This window comes from Acanthaster planci, linkage group LG21 (genome assembly GCF_054643075.1).
Source record: "Acanthaster planci isolate LZ-2023a linkage group LG21, COTS_SCS, whole genome shotgun sequence".
In the NCBI taxonomy this organism is placed as follows: domain Eukaryota; kingdom Metazoa; phylum Echinodermata; class Asteroidea; order Valvatida; family Acanthasteridae; genus Acanthaster; species Acanthaster planci.
In genome coordinates, this window is record NC_141797.1 from 9,602,773 (window position 1) to 9,623,826 (window position 21,054).

General features: G+C 41.6%; 1 protein-coding gene across 3 annotated transcripts in view; it reads right to left on the reverse strand.

Annotated features, from left to right (window-relative positions):
* Positions 1 to 21,054, reverse strand: part of LOC110981115 (dihydropyrimidinase-like) — a 46,705-nt gene that overhangs the window by 5,683 nt on the left and 19,968 nt on the right. For 2 of the 3 annotated variants that reach the window (XM_022238359.2, XM_022238360.2), the window contains 12 exons: positions 9,762 to 9,856; positions 9,177 to 9,361; positions 6,787 to 6,951; positions 6,289 to 6,350; positions 6,063 to 6,143; positions 5,630 to 5,698; positions 3,952 to 4,072; positions 2,800 to 2,956; positions 2,269 to 2,410; positions 1,459 to 1,542; positions 677 to 763; positions 473 to 565 (listed from right to left, as the gene is read on the reverse strand). In XM_022238359.2, coding sequence (XP_022094051.1) covers positions 473 to 565; positions 677 to 763; positions 1,459 to 1,542; positions 2,269 to 2,410; positions 2,800 to 2,956; positions 3,952 to 4,072; positions 5,630 to 5,698; positions 6,063 to 6,143; positions 6,289 to 6,350; positions 6,787 to 6,951; positions 9,177 to 9,361; positions 9,762 to 9,856 — 1,341 coding nt within the window. Of the gene's footprint in view, positions 1 to 472; positions 566 to 676; positions 764 to 1,458; positions 1,543 to 2,268; positions 2,411 to 2,799; positions 2,957 to 3,372; positions 3,494 to 3,951; positions 4,073 to 5,629; positions 5,699 to 6,062; positions 6,144 to 6,288; positions 6,351 to 6,786; positions 6,952 to 9,176; positions 9,362 to 9,761; positions 9,857 to 21,054 lie in introns of all 3 variants that reach the window. The other variant, XM_022238358.2, reaches the window with a different exon arrangement.

Consider the following 21,054-nt stretch of genomic DNA (forward strand, 5'->3'; position numbering starts at 1 on the left):
TTAAACCAAGGGTATTCAAAGCAATATGAAAGTGTCAGCAGCATTTTTCAATTTCTAAATGGCATACGTAGAAAGTGAAATAGAGTAGATGAACTCATGTGCGCTAACCTTACATACCTAGTGTGGACTGGTGAACAAAAGATGTCCACACTATGCAGGAAGGGAAGACGTTCTGTGGACCCACGTCCACAGGACGTTTCCCCTTCCCTGAAAAAGAAAATTAGAGGCATGTTGGAGTTAGGGTTATCTGTTATAAAAAGAAAAAGAACAGTCAAAGAAACATTTCATAGAAATCCAGCTGAAAAACTTGTTTCCAGTTCAAGAGAAATGAGCTTTTTCCCCGAGTTTTCTCAACTGCAAGAAAACAAAGGAATGTCCACTTTAGGTATGTAACATGCACATGGAGAAACATGTGCCTGAGGATAACTGGTTTGGATGAGTGGTCAGTCTCTTTGGACAAATGCTGACCTACCTCTCCGTCCTCCCAGACTATCCGTCCCTGGCTGATGGTGATGACAGGGACACCGTGGCACTCCATGCCCTCGAAGATGTTGAAGTCCACAGCCTGTTTGCAAAAAGGGGACAAAATTGTAAAGGTCGGTAAAGTTCTCTACAGATCAACGGCAGTGGTCAGTGGGAATGGACAGGCTGAGTGGCGAGTGGGCAGTGTTCTTACCTGGTGGTGTGTATTTTTGGAGATGACTCGGGTGGCCTCGGGATCCCAGATGACGATATCAGCATCGGCCCCGACTTGGATGACACCCTGAATGCAATCAGCGTGAGGGCAAGAGGTCAAAATTATTCCACCTTACAGGAGAAAAGAGCTAAAATGCACTCCAGAATCTTGACACAATACGTTACAATATCCGCCCCGGGCAGAACAAAAGAGGGCATGTTTTTTGGTACAGGCGCGCATTTATGATGGAGATCAATGGCGCGTTTGACGTGGAGCACACTGAGTAGGCGTAATGAATTTATTCCTTCATGTATGGTCTTTGTATAAACGCAGAACGCGTACAAGAACCCGCTTGGAAAACTTATGACCATCCGTCTTTCTTTTGCCGCTTGGGGGTGCACTTCAACTCGGGGCAGATAGACTTAACAACTTTTGACACTTAAATCAAACTGTCATCAAGGCCGTGTCTGAAACGGGCTTCCAGAGCTACGGCTAAGTCTATTGTCTGCGTGTCTCCACACATTTCCAATGGAGCGAAGACCTAGACCTAGCTCTAGACAACAGATTCGGATGCAGCCCAAGCATACAGTATATGCACTCAAGTTACACCTCTTGGGCACCATCTTGAATATCTTTGGCTTGAATTCTTTCCTCCAGTGGTATTTGGATGTCCACTGAAACTCAAGTCTTCAGAGTGCTGAATTTAGGAGCAATGTAGGAGATTATCTTGTGGGAGGGAGTGGGGATTTGTCCAAACAACTGCGTTGTTTCTCTTAGCGTACCTTGCGTGGGTACATGTTGAAGATCTTGGCTGCATTGGTGCTGGTTACAGCGACAAATCTGTTGGCATCCATCTTCCCAGTTACCTTGAGAGTGCCACGACATGGGAAAGAAAGAAGCAGAGAGGAACAAATTAGACATATAGAGATTCCGTTAGAGATGTGTGGAATCACTGATAAACATTCTGTTGTAATTTTTAGTTACTGAATTTTTTGCTTCACTGAAGTAAAGCTCAGTGACACTGCTCGCCAATACATTAAGTCCTTCCAATGACGGTCTCTCAAATCAGCTGTCTTCAAACTGCTTCTTTGGGCAACAGTTGCAGGGAACATTGTTTTTCCCAATACCCCATCAAGAGGAAGGTTTTTCAACCAACAGGTGCTTCTGCTCCTGGTGGATACGGAGTGACAAGTGTGAAGTACACATGTCCCTTTAAGAGAAAGGCTTTACAGAGCCTGAAAGTATATATTACAACTTCTTAATTTTTGCACGTTATTTTTCCTATCCAAGGGTTCAGGAAGCACGCCATCAGGGTTCAACTTTCAGGCATACAGGGTGTCTGCATAATCAGCTTGTCATTCCTAAGAATGTAGGTTGTTCATTACTCAATGAACATCCTTAAATATCGTCGGCTGCACTACAAAGTGAGGTATATGATAATTTGGTGCATCACAAATTGATGTAAATTGTGTTCACATGATGCGACAGTTTGTGGTGTAACCGATTATCTACAGGCAGGAAACACAGGAAACTCTTCTTGAGGCAAGCACTGATTTTGAAGGTTGAGTAGATAGACCTGGTTTGGAGCTTACCACGCCCTTCTCCCAGATGACCGACATCCTGTCCTCCACGCCGTTGACCCCGTTGGGTATACGACTGAAGTCGTCCTTACCCAAGGCCTTCTGGTCCGAGCTGAAGGTGCAGTTGTCTGTCCCCGTGAGCTGCAGGTCACCGCTGTTGAACAGAAGTTGAAGACATGTCTTAAATCTCAGACCATTCCTGTTCTGTCCATTTTGGAATCAAGACACCTACATTATGTTGGTGGCTCAGCAGTTTGCCTTCTGGCATGACTACATCTGAAATGAGCTACTGTCTATTGGACTTTCCAGGATGGACCTGCCTGGTCATCTGAAGGTGTTATGGCCCGTTTTAGGGGCCACACACCCAAAGTGTAAGGAGATTCAAGATGTTTGACAATGTGAAGCACTTTATGAGAATGTTATTATTTTAAAAGTGAAGGTTTACTTGTGTGGGGTCCTTGCATGGCGACTGGCAAAATGATTATCGGTCACTATCTCTCTTCTTTGCCAGAAGTACTTTTTCATGGAACATCAAATACTCACTTTGCTAGAAGGTCCATCAGGTAGCCCGGGGTAGTGGGGTCAGGTCGCAGCGGTGGCCCCATGACGTGGGCGGCCGCATGGCGCCAGTCCTTACAGAAGTAGTGGGATCCATCTGTGCCCAGCGAGGCAGCGATGGGCTCACCAAAAACCACTTTGCCTAGAATGAGGAGACGTGAAGAGGGCTCTAGTTTATTCTATGGGGAAACTGGCATGAAAATGATTCAGGCTTAGTGTTTATATGACAACAAATCACATTCACGAGTTATGAAAAGCAATACTTGCTAATCTTGAGACGGACAATTAATGCCATGAATGCAACAACAAAACCTCTTTGTAAAGAAATTGCTAAACACCAAAGGAAACCGTACAATCAACAACATCCAGGAAACTTAATAAATGTAATTGAGCATTCACATATAGATGGCTGCAGTAAGAAGACTGGATGAAATCTGTACATCTACCAAAATCTGGGAACCAAACTGTTTCAAACTTCAAAGGACCATTTCTCCATGCAAACAAGGGACCATCACTCGATAGACACAATACCAACAGCATGCTTCTTTTATGTTTTACCCTCTCCCCTAGCCTTGGTGATGACCTCTGCTGAGCCCTTGCTCATGACCTTGGTGATATACAGCGGGCACTGTGTCTGTGTGCCTATGCAAATGGCGCGGCCGACAGCCTCCGCCTCCACCTGGTTGCCATGGTCATCCCAAGATTGACAGATGGAGAGAGAAATGTGATTGGTAAGTTTCAAAAGTTCAGAAAATGATGTTAAAAAGCAGAGTTGAATCTTGTACCAGTGATGATTAAGGGGTCTGATTGGTGCAGCATGCAGTTCATGTGACATGCCATCATGTACCTTTCATTAAATGCAGCACTTTTTTTCGCTTAAAAAAAACTGCTAGTTGTGAATTATTTTTCATGTTCGGTGGTTATAGTTGTGGCTTTAGACAAAAATCATTGTCAGTAACTCAGCTTCATATCTTATTGGTACATGTATTCAGGGCTGATTTGAAGAAAAAAGTAAAAGTCTCAACGATATGTACTATGCACTGTACGGTTCACAGTTTGATAATAAGGCAAACCCCTTTAGTCATTGCCTGTACATGATTCAACTCCGTTCTGGCTAGCAAACTACTCAGTGGCTACCTTCGCTCCTGGCCTTTCGTATGGCATCGGCGGCACTGCGGCTCATAACATGCACTATGTACAGGGGACAGTTAACCTGATTGGCTATGCATATCGACCGAGTGGTAGCCTCGGCCTCCACCTGGGAGAAACAGTGCTCATTTAGAATCGTGACAAAAATTTTGACAAAACAAAAAGACAAAACAGCAGGAAAGAAACGTTCATGAATATGCAGCAAAGTGAGATAAATGGAAGAATAATCTACAGATCAGACTGAAGTTGATAATTTCTATTCCTTTTAAATTGTATTAAGTAATGTTTACCTTTTGAAATGAATAGTAAGATTTCTGTTGCTTTTCATCTGTATCTGCTTCAAACAAACCTCTACAGTTAAATTTCTCTCGTTTGAAAATTTTCCCTTCCTTTTCAGAAATTTTGCATTTGAAGATTTAAATTCAGAACATAATATATGAATACTTGATAACTGACTGAATATTCGGTTATTCAGATATTCGCCACAGCCCTATTATGGGTGTCGTGAAATAGGACGTAACCCTGGTACATGCATGAGACCAGTGCTTTCCATGTTTTCCACACGAGGCCGCAGAAACAGGCAGAAAATTAGATCCACATGTGCAGGTACATTCCTAAAAGAAGACAGCTGGTTTTGCCATCTTGCTGCCATCCAAAAAAAACGTGTTCGCAATCTGAATCGATTGTTCTAACTACTGCCAGTTTTAACGGCTCCATCTAAACTGCAAGTCAAGGACAGTGTATTGCATGTACATTCCTACCATGGAACCTTGGGAAACCCTCGTCATTTCCTTGGTTTTTATAATTTCCCCAGGCATCTTCCTCCCTCGTGCAGCAGACAAGGAAATTATGAGTCACACTCCAGAAATGTGACAATCATTATTTCCAATAATCACCCTCCTCATCAAAGTCATGCATAAAACATTACCTGCTTTTAATACATATTCATTGGTGTTCCCAAAGAGGGAAGTGTTCTGGAAAGACCAGGAAAATGAATGGCTTACCATTCGTGCCATATTTTCTTTCACAGTGTCTGACAGTTTTAAAAAGCAATTCTGCCTTTCATGAGATCTATGATTTTTTTGTCTCTGCAAAAAGAAGGGAAGTTCTCCCTTTCAGTTTTGTTTCTGTCCAATGTTTTTTAAAGTTCTGATGCATTTTCATTTTTGAACAGTGATTTCCGCTAACTGTTGCCAAAAATTAAATGAAACTGGTGTAAATGTAAGTTTTCAAAATTGAGATTTTTGGGGAAAAGGGAAGTTGAAACCAAGTGTGATGCTGTATATATATAAAGAGGGGTTGGAAAAGTTATCGGTACATGCACGAGCTTAGAAATGAAACTATAAATCACTATTTATGGTTCACGGTTTACAACTGTTCCTGGCTTGTCAATTGTGCCTAACTGGTTTTTTTAATCCTTTACAAACGTACGTACTAGTTGGTTTCTTCAAAATAATGTTTTCTCATATTTTCCCTCACGCACTGATTGGCTGATTCCATTTTAATGGTTGTCTAACTTATTCGTTTTTTGTTTTTTTTGTAAATACCCCTTCGATGTTTCCCAGCGTTTGAAGGCTGCGGTCACGCATTCATTTCATATCTGAAGTTTTATGTTGCAGGCAACAGCTGTATGTTTTTAAGCAACAGCAAATGACAATTGACTTACGTCCTCCGGTCGGCTCTGGAGGTGGCCCTCTGGGCCAGTGATACCCAGAGATTGCATCTTCTTGGTGTTCTAAAGTCAGAGACACAAAAACTGTTTAAATATGGTACGTAAGTGAGTCATCTGAATTGCAGGAGGGGCACTCACAGTTTTTGTGTTGAACAAGAAGCTGAATCTAGCAATCAAAGTTGATTTCTTTTATTAAGAAGGCATTTTTTGGTTGCATCATTACTTCTAACAAACCGTCGTTTCAGCAAACAAACTATATTTTTTCTATTGGGGCTTCTCAATCTTGTCTCATATTTGTGCTTTGCTCGTTTTGTACTAGGACACCCCTTTTTTGCACGTGCAGACCAATTTGACCACCCAGTTTTCAACTGTAAAACGCCTCACATGAATGCCTCCTGAGCTTGTCAACTTCTGCAGGTGAACATACCTCATCAATGATGTCCCCGTTCTCTGCATGCATCAAGGCCAGGGCCCCGTTTTCCTTGATTATGCTGAAGGATTTGTACAACTGTTGGACGAAAAGGTAAATGGGTTATGTGGATTGTTTTTTTCCTGCCGATTGCAGCAGAATCGGTTTTACACTCGCAATCAAGATTATGAATTTGACTTGACGTACATTAAATGTATTATTTTGATTTTAAAAGGGCACCCACCTCATCGTCTGAGAGCATAAAGACTCCCTTATAGGCCATGAACATCTTGAAGGAATTCACACCTGCAAGCCAGAATGAGCACCTTTAACATTTGTGCATGTCTAAACATGCATTTTGAAACCAATCAATCTCAGTTTTCCACTGAAACATTTTCACGAATCAGAATGGTACGGTTCAGCTGCTCACACTTTGAACACATCTAAACATCTCAATTATGTTGAAGCCTACTTGTATGTGTTATTGATATATCCTGCAAATCATATTGGAGAATTTGGGAAACTTTCAAGCTGGAGCGTTCAAGGAATTGGAGGCATAACCAGTTGTAGCTTGTAAGCATGCAACTCTGTTTTTCAATAACTCCATTCTGCTCAAGACTCTGCCACGCACCTTCACGTGCTGGGATTCAAACAATGAATAACCATTCAATTTACCGGTAAACACAAAGATTGCCAACAGGTGCACTGATGTCTAACGTTATGATGGGCCCAGCCCACGTACCTTTCTCCTGACACAGGGTGGCAATGTCCTCAGCCACGCCATCCCCCCACCAGGTCACGCCCACATGAAGGGAGTAGTCACAGCAGACCTTGGGGTCAGCCCAGCCACGCCACTTCTCGTAAGCTTCCAAGAGTGGCTCGCCCTTCTGCGGGAGGCAGTGATCAACTGCAGTGAAAGTAAACATCATGGACTGTAACATCCCTTCGCTCTGGTTTTACTACTAGTCATTAATGCATTTACATAAAAAATGCATCATTCAGTGATTTTTACTCCTCTCTCCCATGTTGCAGGCTACATGGATGGCATACCGATAACTGTGGGATGGCTCTGGCAGTTACCCAGTTCTATCCAGCTCTATACTGTTCTATCCAGTTTTGTCCAGCTCTATCCTGTTCTTTCCTGCTTTATCCTGTTCTATCCAGCTCTATCCTGTTCTATCCTGTTTTATCCACCTCTGTCCTGTTCTATCCTGTTCTATCCAGCTCTATCCTGTTCTATCCTGTTCTATCCAGCTCTATCCTGTTCTTTCCTGCTTTACCCTTTTCTATCCAGCTCTATCCTGTTCTATCCTGTTCTATCCAGCTCTATCCTGTTCTATCCAGCTCTATCCTGTTCTATCCTGTTCTATCCTGTTTTATCCACCCCTGTCCTGTTCTATCCAGCTCTATCCTGTTCTATCCTGTTCTATCCAGCTCTATCCTGTTCTATCCAGCTCTATCCTGTTCTATCCTGTTCTATCCTGTTTTATCCACCCCTGTCCTGTTCTATCCAGCTCTATCCTGTTCTATCCTGTTTTATCCACCTCTGTCCTGTTCTATCCAGCTCTATCCTGTTCTTTCCTGCTCTATCCTGTTCCATCCTGTTCTTTCCTGCTTTATCCTGTTCTATCCAGCTCTATCCTGTTCTATCCTGTTTTATCCACCTCTGTCCTGTTCTATCCTGTTTTATCCACCTCTGTCCTGTTCTATCCAGCTCTATCCTGTTCTATCCTGTTCTATCCTGTTCTATCCAGCTCTATCCTGTTCTATCCTGTTCTATCCTGTTCTATCCAGCTCTATCCTGTTCTATCCAGCTCTATCCTGTTCTTTCCTGCTTTACCCTTTTCTATCCAGCTCTATCCTGTTCTATCCTGTTTTATCCACCTCTGTCCTGTTCTATCCAGCTCTATCCTGTTCTATCCTGTTCTATCCAGCTCTATCCTGTTCTTTCCTGCTTTACCCTTTTCTATCCAGCTCTATCCTGTTCTTTCCTGCTTTACCCTTTTCTATCCAGCTCTATCCTGTTCTATCCTGTTCTATCCAGCTCTATCCTGTTCTATCCAGCTCTATCCTGTTCTTTCCTGCTTTACCCTTTTCTATCCAGCTCTATCCTGTTCTATCCTGTTCTATCCAGCTCTATCCTGTTCTTTCCTGCTTTACCCTTTTCTATCCAGCTCTATCCTGTTCTATCCTGTTCTATCCTGCTTTATCCTGTTCTATCCAGCTCTATCCTGTTCTATCCTGTTTTATCCACCCCTGTCCTGTTCTATCCTGTTCTTTCCTGCTTTATCCTGTTCTATCCAGCTCTATCCTGTTCAATCCACCTCTATCCAGTTCTCTCCAGTCCTATTCAGTTCTCTCCAGTCCTATCCAGTTCTACCCAGTTCTATTCAGTTTGATTTTGAGCACAGAAACCTTGAGTATGAACCTTTTAAGAACCAGGTACCTACATGTATTACACCAAGTCCCACTTCCAAAGGAATCTTCTCTTGAATGAATTACCAATTCTCTGTGTACAGATCCCTTGCCAAGAACTAGCTCAACATGAAGACCACCTTGTGATCCATTAGTTGACCTCAGATCTTAAGTCCACGAACAGGACGAGTGACAACTGGGCAGTGTTCAAATTAACAGTACTTCGTCAAACCTCCACAAACTTGTACATTTTACTGGTTGTCATTATTGCACTTTCAAAACAAATGGCAGGTTAACGATAACACAGGAATGTCTTTGGTTCCAGTTCAGATCGACGGTTTGTGGCTAAACTGAAACTGTGGTGCCTGTGAGGTACGTGTACATGTGCCTCAGCAGTAAATGTGAATACTTGTGAAGTATTGATGTGAACTTGACCATGGCACTGCTAGCCTCTCTTTATGCCTTTACTGATCATATTATGAATACTTCTGAAGTGCTTAGGTAGTACTCAAACACGACACACTGCAAGCCTCCCTGTGAGTCCTTACTTATAAGACTGTGAATGCTTGTGAAGTACATGTACATGTCATACATGTGTAGTACTTAACCATGGCACTGCCAACCTCTGTGTCTTAATAACTGATCATGCTGTGAATACGTGTAAAGTACTTATGTAGTACTTGAACATGACACTGCTAGTTCCCTGTATGTCCTTACTGATCATGGTGGTTCCTCCAGCCAAGGCAGCTTTGGTTCCCTGGTAGAAGTCATCGATAGCCACGGTGCCCATGAAGGGCATCTGCATATGGGTGTGAGTGTCGATCCCTCCAGGAATGATCAGCTTGCCCTTGGCATCCAGGACCTTGGCACCACCAGGGGTGATGAGATCCTTGCCAACTTGTCTGGAGTCACCAAAAAAAACATTAAGGATCAGAAGAGTTCAGTCATTACACAGTCTTTGCAGCAGAGTCCTCCAATCCTCGCATGGACTCCATGATGACTGTGCTGGTTGGTAGTCTTGATTCAAGACATTCCCATTCACAATGTGTACATGTATGTACCCAGTATTTCTTGAGGATAAATAAAGATGCTGTTGGCCTTTTCCAAAAGAGTACAGGAAAACTTTCTTTCACTTGAGCAAATAACAAAGACAGATATGCATCTGGCATGTACATGTAAATGATGTGTGTGCTCGCTGCAAAAACCTTTCAAACCAATCACAAGCAATTTGCTGACAAACAACCAGTTTCTTTATCTTTCAAACATTAACCTGCAGTTTTAGTTTGAGCAGATTGAACTTACCGAATGGTTCCATCCTCAATGTAGACGTCCGCATGAAAGGAGTGGTCGGCATTGACCACCTTGCCTCCTTTGATCAGGATACGAGCTTGAGCCGTCTGAAAATGGTGAGAAGAGACCTTAGAATACATCACAAGTTCCTGACGAAGAGAAACCCCACCAAAACCAAAAAAACCCGCAACTGCTGTGGCTCTTATGAGGAGTCCCTCTCTTTGTTGAGTGAATGTGTTTTCTCACAGGTTTATGAGTACAGTACTCTCGAGGGAGTGTATCGAGACGACGCTGTGGAATCTTTTAGTTGGAGGCAGAAAAAAAAAACTAATTTCGGATCTTCACTGTCTGCATTGATTTCTACCTCTTATAAGGTGAGAATGGAACGGTCAAACAGTTTTCCAGCAAAAGACAAATGCTAGCTTTTGTTAAATTGGTTTTAATGTAGATTTCTTTATGACACATTCCATGATGAACCAAACAAAAAGACAAGCAACTTTAGAAGTTACTGAAACGGTCTGAAAACAGGACAAAAAAGAACGGCCTCTTCCATTTCCTGGCATACGGGGGTTTCTGCTGAATTGCAGGGTGGGGACTTGACCAGGAGGGGGAAAAGGAAAGGGAAATTGTAAATCAGCAGAAGGGGAAGGGGACTGATCAGGTGACAGGAAGCAGAGTGAGTGTGCAGAAAAACTGCCCCGTCAAGCCAGTCTGAGTACTGGGGTGAATCTAGTTATCGACACTTAAGGCAAAGTCTGTACACATTTCAGCAGGTGCACGTAGCAAACCCAGTCTGAAGAACGTTTCTCTGGTTCGATTTCTAGTGGAACTTTCTGCTTGAATATCTGGCCAATGTGCATTAAGTCATGCAGCCAGCCTGGCGAGGCATCGTCCATGCAAACACTTTGGGAACAATGCAAGCAAGAGGTAAGGACATAAACCTGTTTTACACGTGTCAGTATTACTCAGGGGTGTGAGTGGCCACCTGAGATTAAAGCTGAAAACAAAACAAAAAAGCTGAAGAGTAAAAAGTTCTCATACTTTGGTACAGTCCAGGTGTTCATAAAAGCTGAAATTCAGGGTCAATATCTGTACCAAAAAAAGGTGAAATCGGCTAAAAAAGCTGAATTCTCACACCCCTGATTACCGAGCATGTGCATATTAACTCTGCAACATGGGAAAGAGTGAATTTTTTGGCAACGGTGCATGTACCGGTACAAGCGTAGGCCACAGAGCAGCTTACAACACAGTTGGTAAAGCTTTGGTTTATAACTTCAGCCAAATGTACACACATGTGCATGTATCCCGGGTATTATGCATGTTATCCACTTTTACTAAGAACACTGTACACATAGATGTACAATGTTACCAGTGCAGGGGCCAATTTCATAGCGTCGTTTAAGCGAAAAATTTGCTCAAGCGTGAAAAAAATTGCTCGACAAATCAGGTTACCAGCCAAAACTTCTAGTGATGTACACGTACATGTATACTGTTTGGGAATGGTATTCACCTGCTTATTGGTTAGCATGACAATCGCATAGAGTTTGAACTGCTAACCTTTGTTTATTAAGCAAGCTTTTTTCGTGCTTACATCCAGTGCTTAAGCAGCTCTATGAAATTGGCCCCTGCATATCAGAAATGAAGCTCGTATGACACATTTGTACATGTACACGTATTTTGCCCAATTACTGCACTGGTACATACATATCCATGTACAGTACTGTCTACATATACGACAATACAGTAAAATGTACAGTACCTGTTGTGCTTGATGTGTACCTCTTTTAATGTACATGTACATGGGGTAAATCCAGAAATTAGGGGTCCCTTTTTTTTTTGACCCTGTCACATCTGACATATGATTTTGCAAGAAAGAGCACGGAATCAAAAGCTGAAAGTGAGACGAAATCGAATTCTCTAACAACAAGATCCGCTTTGATAGCAGGCGGTCTCCTTGCTCTTTGACAATTAGTAAAGTGTACATGTACATGCACCTGTACTAATAATAATAATAATGATGACGATTTACAGAGCGCACAGATCCACCACGGTGCACAAGGCGCTAGTGCAAAGAAGTTAATTAAATGCCTCATTGAAGAGACGAGTCTTCAGATCCTTCTTAAACTGCCGGAGAGAAGGGAAGATCGTAACCATGCCGACAAATTGTAGTGCTTGATGTGTGCCTGTTTTTATGTACATGTACATGGGTAAAACCAGAAATTAGGGGTCCCTTTTTTATGTCCCTGTCACATCTGACATATGATTTTGCAAGTTCAAAACACATTGTCTAATGTCCATGAGTGATGAATTAATACAAATTACTTGCCAAAAAAATAGAAATAGTTTGAAATCAATTCTGGTGATATTTGTCACTATATAATGATATGTCACTCTTGGACCCCTACATGTGTGTCATTTCTGGAATTACCCACATGTACATCAATCTTCAAAGCTCAAATGTGAACACAAGCACACAAGCTGCACTTACATTTGTGATCAATTAACATCCTACAAAATCCATTCATCTCTATTGACTGATCATTTGATTCACACTTTCAAGCATATGGGCATGAACGTGGGCATAAATAATTAATCAACACCAAAATTAAAATGTGTTGGAACACGGAACAGGAATCTTATGACCTGTGAAGCATTAATTACAACGCTGAGAATTCAATGTTGGTCTAAATTATAAATAAATGAGAAAGAAAATAAAGAGTCAGAATTACATTGATCCTTACTTAATCATAAATTAATCCCTCACAAATTTACAAAAGATGTACGTGTCTTTACAATCTCCGTGTGGCGACTTTAGCCAGAATCTGCTAATTAAAACATGGGGGATGTTCACGGAAACGATCCTGAAAGAAAACCAAGTCCCCGGTCTGAAATTCTAATGAAACAGTCAAGACAGTGGACACACTGCCGCTGACGTCCCTTGGGGTCCCCCGGCTTGTCCACAAGGACCACAAAAAGCAAGGGGCCATGGTGGTTGTGTCAATAGACATGCATGGTCAATGGCCTGTGTATTATACATGGGCCCAGTGCCAGATGACTCATAGCCTCTGCTACATGTACATGTACGATGTACAGGTCTACACGCTGTACTTGTCTGCCATTTAATTACCAATGCAGAAAAATACTCATTAGTGCACTGCCATTATGGAGCCAGCACTACAGTGTACATACCTTAGTGGGCACTGTGCATTAATTCAAACAGAGATCCACATATAACTGCACTCACACATATCTATGTACCTTCAGTAATGAGATACTGGTAACTTCTGATAAGCTCTGCTGCATGCAAGCTGCTGACTACATGTACAGTGGAGCTGTCAATCAAGTTACCAATTATGGAGCCTTGGACTGCGCTTGTACAAATTTCACACATCATGCAAATCAGAAATAAATGTCATTCAAGCAAATCAGAAATAAATGTCATTTAAGCAAAGAATATCAGAGTATGTACATGTAAATTTAGAAAACGGCAGACAGGAACACGTACATGTATTTTGGTTGGCACAATATATTACATTACCGGTATGTGTGTGCACAAAATATATTAAGAGCAGGTGCGTGAGATATTTAGTCACATCCAATGATCATTTTCCTTTGTCCTACCACTACAAACAACAGCAGACAATTTCTGAACACTCAGCAATAATAAGCTATGAATTATTTATTTGGGTCACTGAGGTATCGTACATCATGTCCGTGTATTAGAGAGTACAGGCCTTGCTAAAGCCACAGAACCTGGACAGTCTTTGATGCAAGTCACCAACATGCATGCTACATGTACACACAAGTATGTACATCAACTTAACCTGACTGGCACCCTGTGATGAAGCCTGTAAGTTGTAATATGATAGGCAACGTAAACCACTTGAAATGCTTCATTTGTAAAGCTCCTCGAGCAAAATACCGTACGACGTACCGATAAGCTCAAGCGCATTGGAGCCTTTACTCCAGGAGATGATGCGGATATGTGTATTTTATTTTTTGCCGTATTTACTGTTTACACGTATTTCCACTAAATACTCTACCGTGTGTATCTGCACACTACGGGATTTTAAAAAACTGGAGCACGGAATTCAATTTGTGCCTGTCAAATCACGAAGGCCCGTGCCAAATTTGAGCAGATTTCAAAGGTGCAGAGTACATACATTTGTGATAATCCTCATTGCTGTGTTTTACATGTGGGTGATTATATAAATTAGAGGTCCCACTTGGGGATATTTTGGTGTTCTGTTACGGGTGAAACCATTCAGCTTTTCTGGATGGAACTAATATTAGTACTGTTCACACTCTGTAGATCAAACAGGATTACATTGTTTATGACCTGTACAATATACAGTTCCATCTGCACAATGTTTGATCATGTTGTTACATTTTTACATGAAGAAAAGTTGAATGGCCCCTTCATGCGTAACAGGACACCAAAATGTCCCCAAGTTGGACCCCTAATTTGTAGAATCACCCATGTACATGCACCTGTGCATACATGCACCAGTGCATCAGGACAGCTCAAGTTGTAACAACAGCGTTAGAACTTGGTTTGTGCACCTGTAGCACCCTGGCGATTTACGACGTAGTCATGAACACCAAATTATTGGCACTTCTGCACCAAGCGCTGCCCATAAATTTGACTCCCACTCAGGTACAACACATGCACGTGTATACATGTATGTTCATGTAGTGCTTTGTCAATGTCACATCATCAGGGGTAAGACTGACCAATGATAAAAATAGCTGAAAGCAGTTGAAAAAAAGGCATTAAGAAGCTGAACTGTGAAAATCTCCTGTACTTTTGTACACAGTCAGTGAGAAAAAAAAAGCTGAAATCAAAAACCCCAAAAGCTGAAATCCGCTAAAAAGCTGAGAAATCTCATCCCTGCATCGTACACTTTTTTACGGTACTGCACACGCTCAAAAACAAATCACAAAAGAATTCTGGTCTGTCTGTCAGTCTGTCTGTCAGACAGGAGAACATGCAGAGAGAACAAAAACCACTTCATTCAATATGTGAGCATCACTCTGCATGATTGGAACCCTGTCAATATTCAACCACTGCACTTTTTCTAGTTCCAAAGGTCAAAACTGTGCGCCATTTACAGAAATGTACATATCCATTCATTCACATGTAAAATGCACCTCCCTGTGGTGCATTGTGAGAGCTCAAGTACACTAAGGAGAATGAGAAGGGTATCCATTGGTGTGAAGAAAGTGCACATGTATTGCTGTGCTGATGGAATATCCCTTAGACACTAAACAGATAGGTGCTCACATTTGTATTATCAGACATTTAAATGGCAATTTCTTTGCTAGAAATCAGGTGTGTGACTTGGACAGCAATTAATCAGAGATAATTGCCCAATGCCATTCCTCCCCATTACCCTCTCTGAAAATCTATACGTCAGCATGAATATACAGTACATTGTCTGGTAGCTGAGTGTTACAAACATGTACATGTACACTCTACCAAATTTTTAATGCCAAATAAGCAAGGATTCCCACTTGTATTAAATGCATTTACCACTCTCAGTTTGCTTACAACTTGTATGGGCTGCCCATGTTTGAAGATATATCACCTTTTGGTTGGTTTTCGATTTTACCTCAAATTCGTTCCAAATTGACATTGCCTCATTGATTTCAAATAGGGTTATACATGCGTATTTCCTTTAAGTATTAGTTATACACATACAGGTGTATTATTATCCGGCGTTCCGATAGCTGCGTGGGATTTGTAACACTCTGTGAATTATTCTTCAGCTTTTGTACCGACGGCCACCCACAGTTTGAGCAGTCACTTGTAGAAAAAAACATTTCTGCGACACCAAAAGAGCAGACCCTAGGTATATCAGGTGCATGTACAACGTATTAATGTACATGTATATGATAAGCCTTACAGTCCATGACATCATACAAAATTGTAGACGGCCTTGCATTATGACATCCTTCATTCTCGTTACTTAGATGTATGGGTTTGTCACCATCTCGAGACAATTAGGGCTTTGCTGTGCTGCAGTTGCCTTCACTCAACAGGACTTTGTAAGCAGCACACGCAGACATTAAGATAGGAGACTGCTGAACAGGTTTGGTAAGAACAGGTATACAAGTGTTCCCTAATGGATGTTATGATGAGAGATGCTTGAGAAATCCTGCCTCCCCTGAAGACAAAGATGAGGGGCAATACATCTGTTAGTTCACAGATTAATTGGAATGAAAATCCCCTTGATTTTTCGTTGCTCGAGTAGTTTTATTTTTGGCCTAGAATAGAAAACAGTTTATGTTAGTGCTCCATTAAGAGCACTGGTTCAATAAAGTTTACCTTCTGTTGCGACATTCTCATATTATTCACAATCATTTTTCTGTTTTAATTTGCATACGTATGTGCACCAGCTAGAAACTTTCTAAGCCTTCATTAAATTCCAAAGAGCGATTTGGTTTAAGTTCACAAACTGGATGTGAACACAGTAAAACTACAAAGCTGCAAGCTTATCAGGTTGCTGCCCTTTTTCACTTAACTGACAGGTGCAATCCTATTTGTCATGTTACATTTCCCCATACCTAATAAAATGGATATGCACTTGCTTCCAAATGGCAGCAAATTGACTATGACTGCAGCAATCTCCCACGATACGTATCTGGACAGTCACATGTGTACTATAGATTACAATGTTGGGCCTGCTGGTACATGTACATGTATGTAATCAATACACTAGAATCGTCATAATGTATGACAGCTCATATTAAAGGTACAGTCCCACATTTTGTCTGTCAATTAACCGATGAAATTTTGGTTGAAAAGCATACTTGGTTTAAAGATAGTAACATATTTGGGACTAAGCTCCTGGTGGAACAATTCTTTTTGGCAAGCTGATGGAGAAAGCTATGAAAATGGCCCATCTCTAATGATGTGTCTAACGATGCAATTTTTGAAAACGGCTGCGAGAAGTTCATTTTAAAATTCAGCAAAGCGCCCCAAACACCGGGGAGTTGCTATAATTAATTGGTTCAGTACGCAACATTGCAACTCTGCCATTGGCTGAGTGAGAGGACGTCCCAGACACTGGATTTGGGCGCAATTCAAAACATGACCCCGTAACTTTTGATTTGAAATCAAGATCCTAGAAAACAATTTTTCTTGGAATCTACAGCATTCACTAGGCTCAAACTTCATGAGATTGGTTGTAAAACACCCTTCTGTGGATTTTGAGCACTTTGGTGCCAGGAAACATACACAAACTATACACATGACAGACACACCTTTAAAGTGTAGCTGCATGGGTCCTGTGCAGAAGTTCAGACCAGATAGATAGTGGGGGAAGTATTAATCTCAGCCTAACATTCCTGTGTCAATTAAAATCTTGATTCAAATTTATTCTGCTCTGATTTCTGTCACGGAGAATAAGCACCTACATGTACATGTATCTCTGTTTCTCTCTGTTAGCATTCTGCTAAGCACACTTTCTGCTAAGCACACGATTTTTAAAATTTACGCTAACAGAGGCTCTGCATATTTCATGTGGACTGTAAGCAGTAACCACAGCAAAAGGCAAACTTACATGTACTCTGGAAGAAAGATTTGCTTAAAGTAGTGACAAAACAATGGAAATCTCTTTGCATGCACAACCCTAAACACAACCACACAAAGGAGCGCCACGAAGTAAGGCTTACAGTTAGCAAAATTTTCTGCTTTAATAGGCATGACTTTCTGCTTAAACTGTTAAGCAGTGCCATGAAATTGGGCTCTGCAGGCTGCCGAGTTCTAATTCAAACAAAAACATTAATTTTCTTCCTCTGGCCTCAGATGTATATAATGTAAACTTTCCCTTTCTTCTGGCAACACGGAAATGGTTACCATGTTATACAATATTTTGTTCAAATGTTGGAACTGCTCAGTGTGTGTGTGGGGACCAGTTGAGCATATACATGTATCAAAACTTGAAACTTACATGTGTTTAAATTTCAATACTTGTTGGTGTCATGCATACACGTATACCCGTACATGTACCCCGGTACTGTACGTACACAGCATGAATTCTGTGGTTATGATTCGGGTACTTCAGTCATTCACAGTAGAGTTAGAACTTAGAACCTGTTTTGCACTCTACTCTATTTAAAACTTGGCATGGTCTCAAGAAAGACGGAATGGACATGTCATAGCGTGATCAGATAAGGATAAAGCCATATCAGACTGGTATCCATGATTGATGCGCTTGGAGGACAGCATGGCTCAAAACAAAATCATGCTTCCGAAGAGGTAGCCAGACTTGATTAAAATACTGTACCCTCGAAATTTGTGAAATTTTAGAGAGTTTTGTATTTTACATGTACATGTATATTGCTTGTAAAGTTTCATGATCATTTAATTAATTTTAGGGAATGCGCAGGGTGAACATCGTGAATAAGTAATGGAATATGCAAGACATAAACGACATACTTGAGTGGAGCACACCACACATGACGATGTACACAGGCACAGTGGATTAATCCGTCCCACACGTTTGTTCTGAGGTACACATCAGGCATTCAGGTCAAACGTCATGATTTATCAGAGAAAGTGACAAAATTATCTTCAGCTGTGATTTATTGCCTTCTGCTTGAGATGTGCTGACTGTCTTTATTATCATGGTGTGCGGGAAAATTTAAAGATTGGGGGTTCAGAAAGAAATGTAAATGCACCACTGCCACCATCATGACCATTATGCACAGCTTACACTTTGAGTTTGATGACAGAAGTGGCTTCAAAGGTCCCTAACAGCAATTTTAAAAACCTGTTTTATGTTTCTTCCCCCTGCCAGGAGTACATGTACTTTATTTATTGTCCACTCTGGACCGGGGTTCTAACTTCTAGGTCGCATCTTTATTGTTTTGTACGTATTTGGGTTGAATAAGGAATAAAGATGATAAAATAGTACACGGCACGAGGCAATTCTGCAAGGAAGATCTGAACACAAAATTTGTTTTACGTTTTGACATTTGTCTTCAGATTCACAGCCAGTTTTCAATCTTTAGATGCTGTAAATCCATCAAAAGACCTCCTTAGCAATCTCAACACAAAGAAGAAAGTAACACCTGCCTTATCTTATCACAGAGCTACTGGTATTAATCATTTAACAAGCTCTTTGATCAGATGATTGACTTTTCATCCAGGCTCAATGATGAGCCCGGCTGTACATGTAAAAGTTCTTGACTGAAGCCATTTTCCTGGTCTAGGTTGGTTGATCGGGTTACCACAACCCAAGCTCTGTGGTTTCCCTGAATTGCTGGCACCACAATAGAGTGACAGGGGATGACTAAGTTGGGTCAGCATAAAAGAGCAATCAATTATCACTCGAATGGAAACCTGGGGTGGATGGCTGAACATGTGTCTAGCCAGCTAGGCTTCATTAATACACAGGCAGAGCAATGACAAGCATGACTGGAGGCTCCCTCAGATCATAGCCCCCTCAGATCATAGAGCAAATGAAGCATGCTTTGGAGAAGCATTTTAAGCACAGGGATCTCTGTTTGAAAATTACATTTCATTATCTTAAAAAAATGGAATAAATCTCTGAAGTGGTTGCTGTGTAAAGCAGGTTGGCTTTTTTGCTGAAAGATCCCAGTTTAAAAATGGTGAAAAAATTCCGGCCATCTTGATGAATGTGAAAAGTGAACAGAGGCATAAATAATAAACAGCACATTCAGGGTGCTCTCTTTTGGTCAAACATGTCCACTTTTACGTACTACCACTGACCATTTGTAATTACCGAGATACTGGTCAAAATTAACAGTGGAATTAAGAGGCAAGCATGAACGTTTGATATCAGGGGCAGTTCTAACATGAGACCAGTCAGACCACATGCATTCATGTAGGTCTACAGATGTCATTTATGAGATTTTCTAGCAGTTGTCAATGGATAGAGCACTCCCGATTGACAGAGGCCGTTCTGCCGTGACCTGCATGACTTTGATCTGGCGGTGTACTCTTGGGAGACTTCCTCTGCATCCTGCATTTCCCATCGCCATATTTCAAGTACCCCAGGCCCTTCTGGGAAACCAGAGGGATTATGCAGTCATGACACTCAGCCCTGCAGAAGGAAACGGCCATGGACCCTGACAAAAATGCAGCTCAAGGGAGTTGACACCACGTGATGAATTTGACCTCTCGGTGAGGGTCAATGTTATACAGGAGGAGTGCACTTTGGAAATTGTTGTCGTGTTCTATTCTGGGACTGTGGCATGCCGTAGTAAACATGCAAAAATGCTTTGCTTCAATGCATCGTCCACACACACAGGAAGAGGATGTGGGTTCTCCAGATGAATAGTGGTACCAAACTAGCGAAACTGGACGAATGCAAACTGTTGGTGGTCCACAGAAGCAGCTGACAGACGTCATCTCGTCTAGTCTGGCAAAAATTTAAATCTGAGTGCTTACTTCCTGATCTCTCAAAATGACTCCACAGACCAGGAAATCAATGGAAAACGTTAGCACTTAAGTTTCAGGTGACATCAATTTCCATGAATTCTAGGATGAGCTCTACCATCCCGAATCTTCCCAAACCGTCCAAACCTCCTAAAAAATTCTGATACATACATGTGCATGTCCATGTTGAAAGGTCAGAGTGACAAAGATTGACAGCAATCAACCACAATGACCAGCTAGTGGACTGCACACATTCATCGCAGACCAGGGGTAGATGGTCCGGGCATTCATGATGAATGTATTGGCTCATGATGTCAGTCATCTGAAACATACATGCACATGAACATAATGACCTGCACCGTACCGGTAGTTGTGGGGACATACATTACATGTACCGGTACACTCCACATTTCAAGTATTTTGTGGGGACCGAAAAAATTGTGGGGACTCAGAAATATCCCTACAACTCGGTTCATATTTCCCTAACAGAAGAATCTGTCCCCTGGACACGGTGAATGCCTACCCACGAGAACTGGTGTTCCGTTCAGATTATGATCTGTTCCCAACCAAATGCGACAGATGCCACCCAAATCTAACAGCGCAGTTATTAATCCCAATAGTCCCAAATCCTCCGATTTTACATACCCCTCGGGGATCGTTAGGAATAATTATTGAAAGTACTCATACATGTACATGCTCCTGTTTACTGAAATCAGAGCCTAATTTTCACCTAGAAGGTAATGTAACATTACCGACGTACAGTACATGCATGTAATTTGAGCTCATGTCCATGTAATTGGCTATTTTACTAATGCACCTGTAGGCTATTTATATTTATTCGCTTTCCTGTAGGTACAGGTGTTTCACATGACCACTTTTACCAGTACCACATGCACA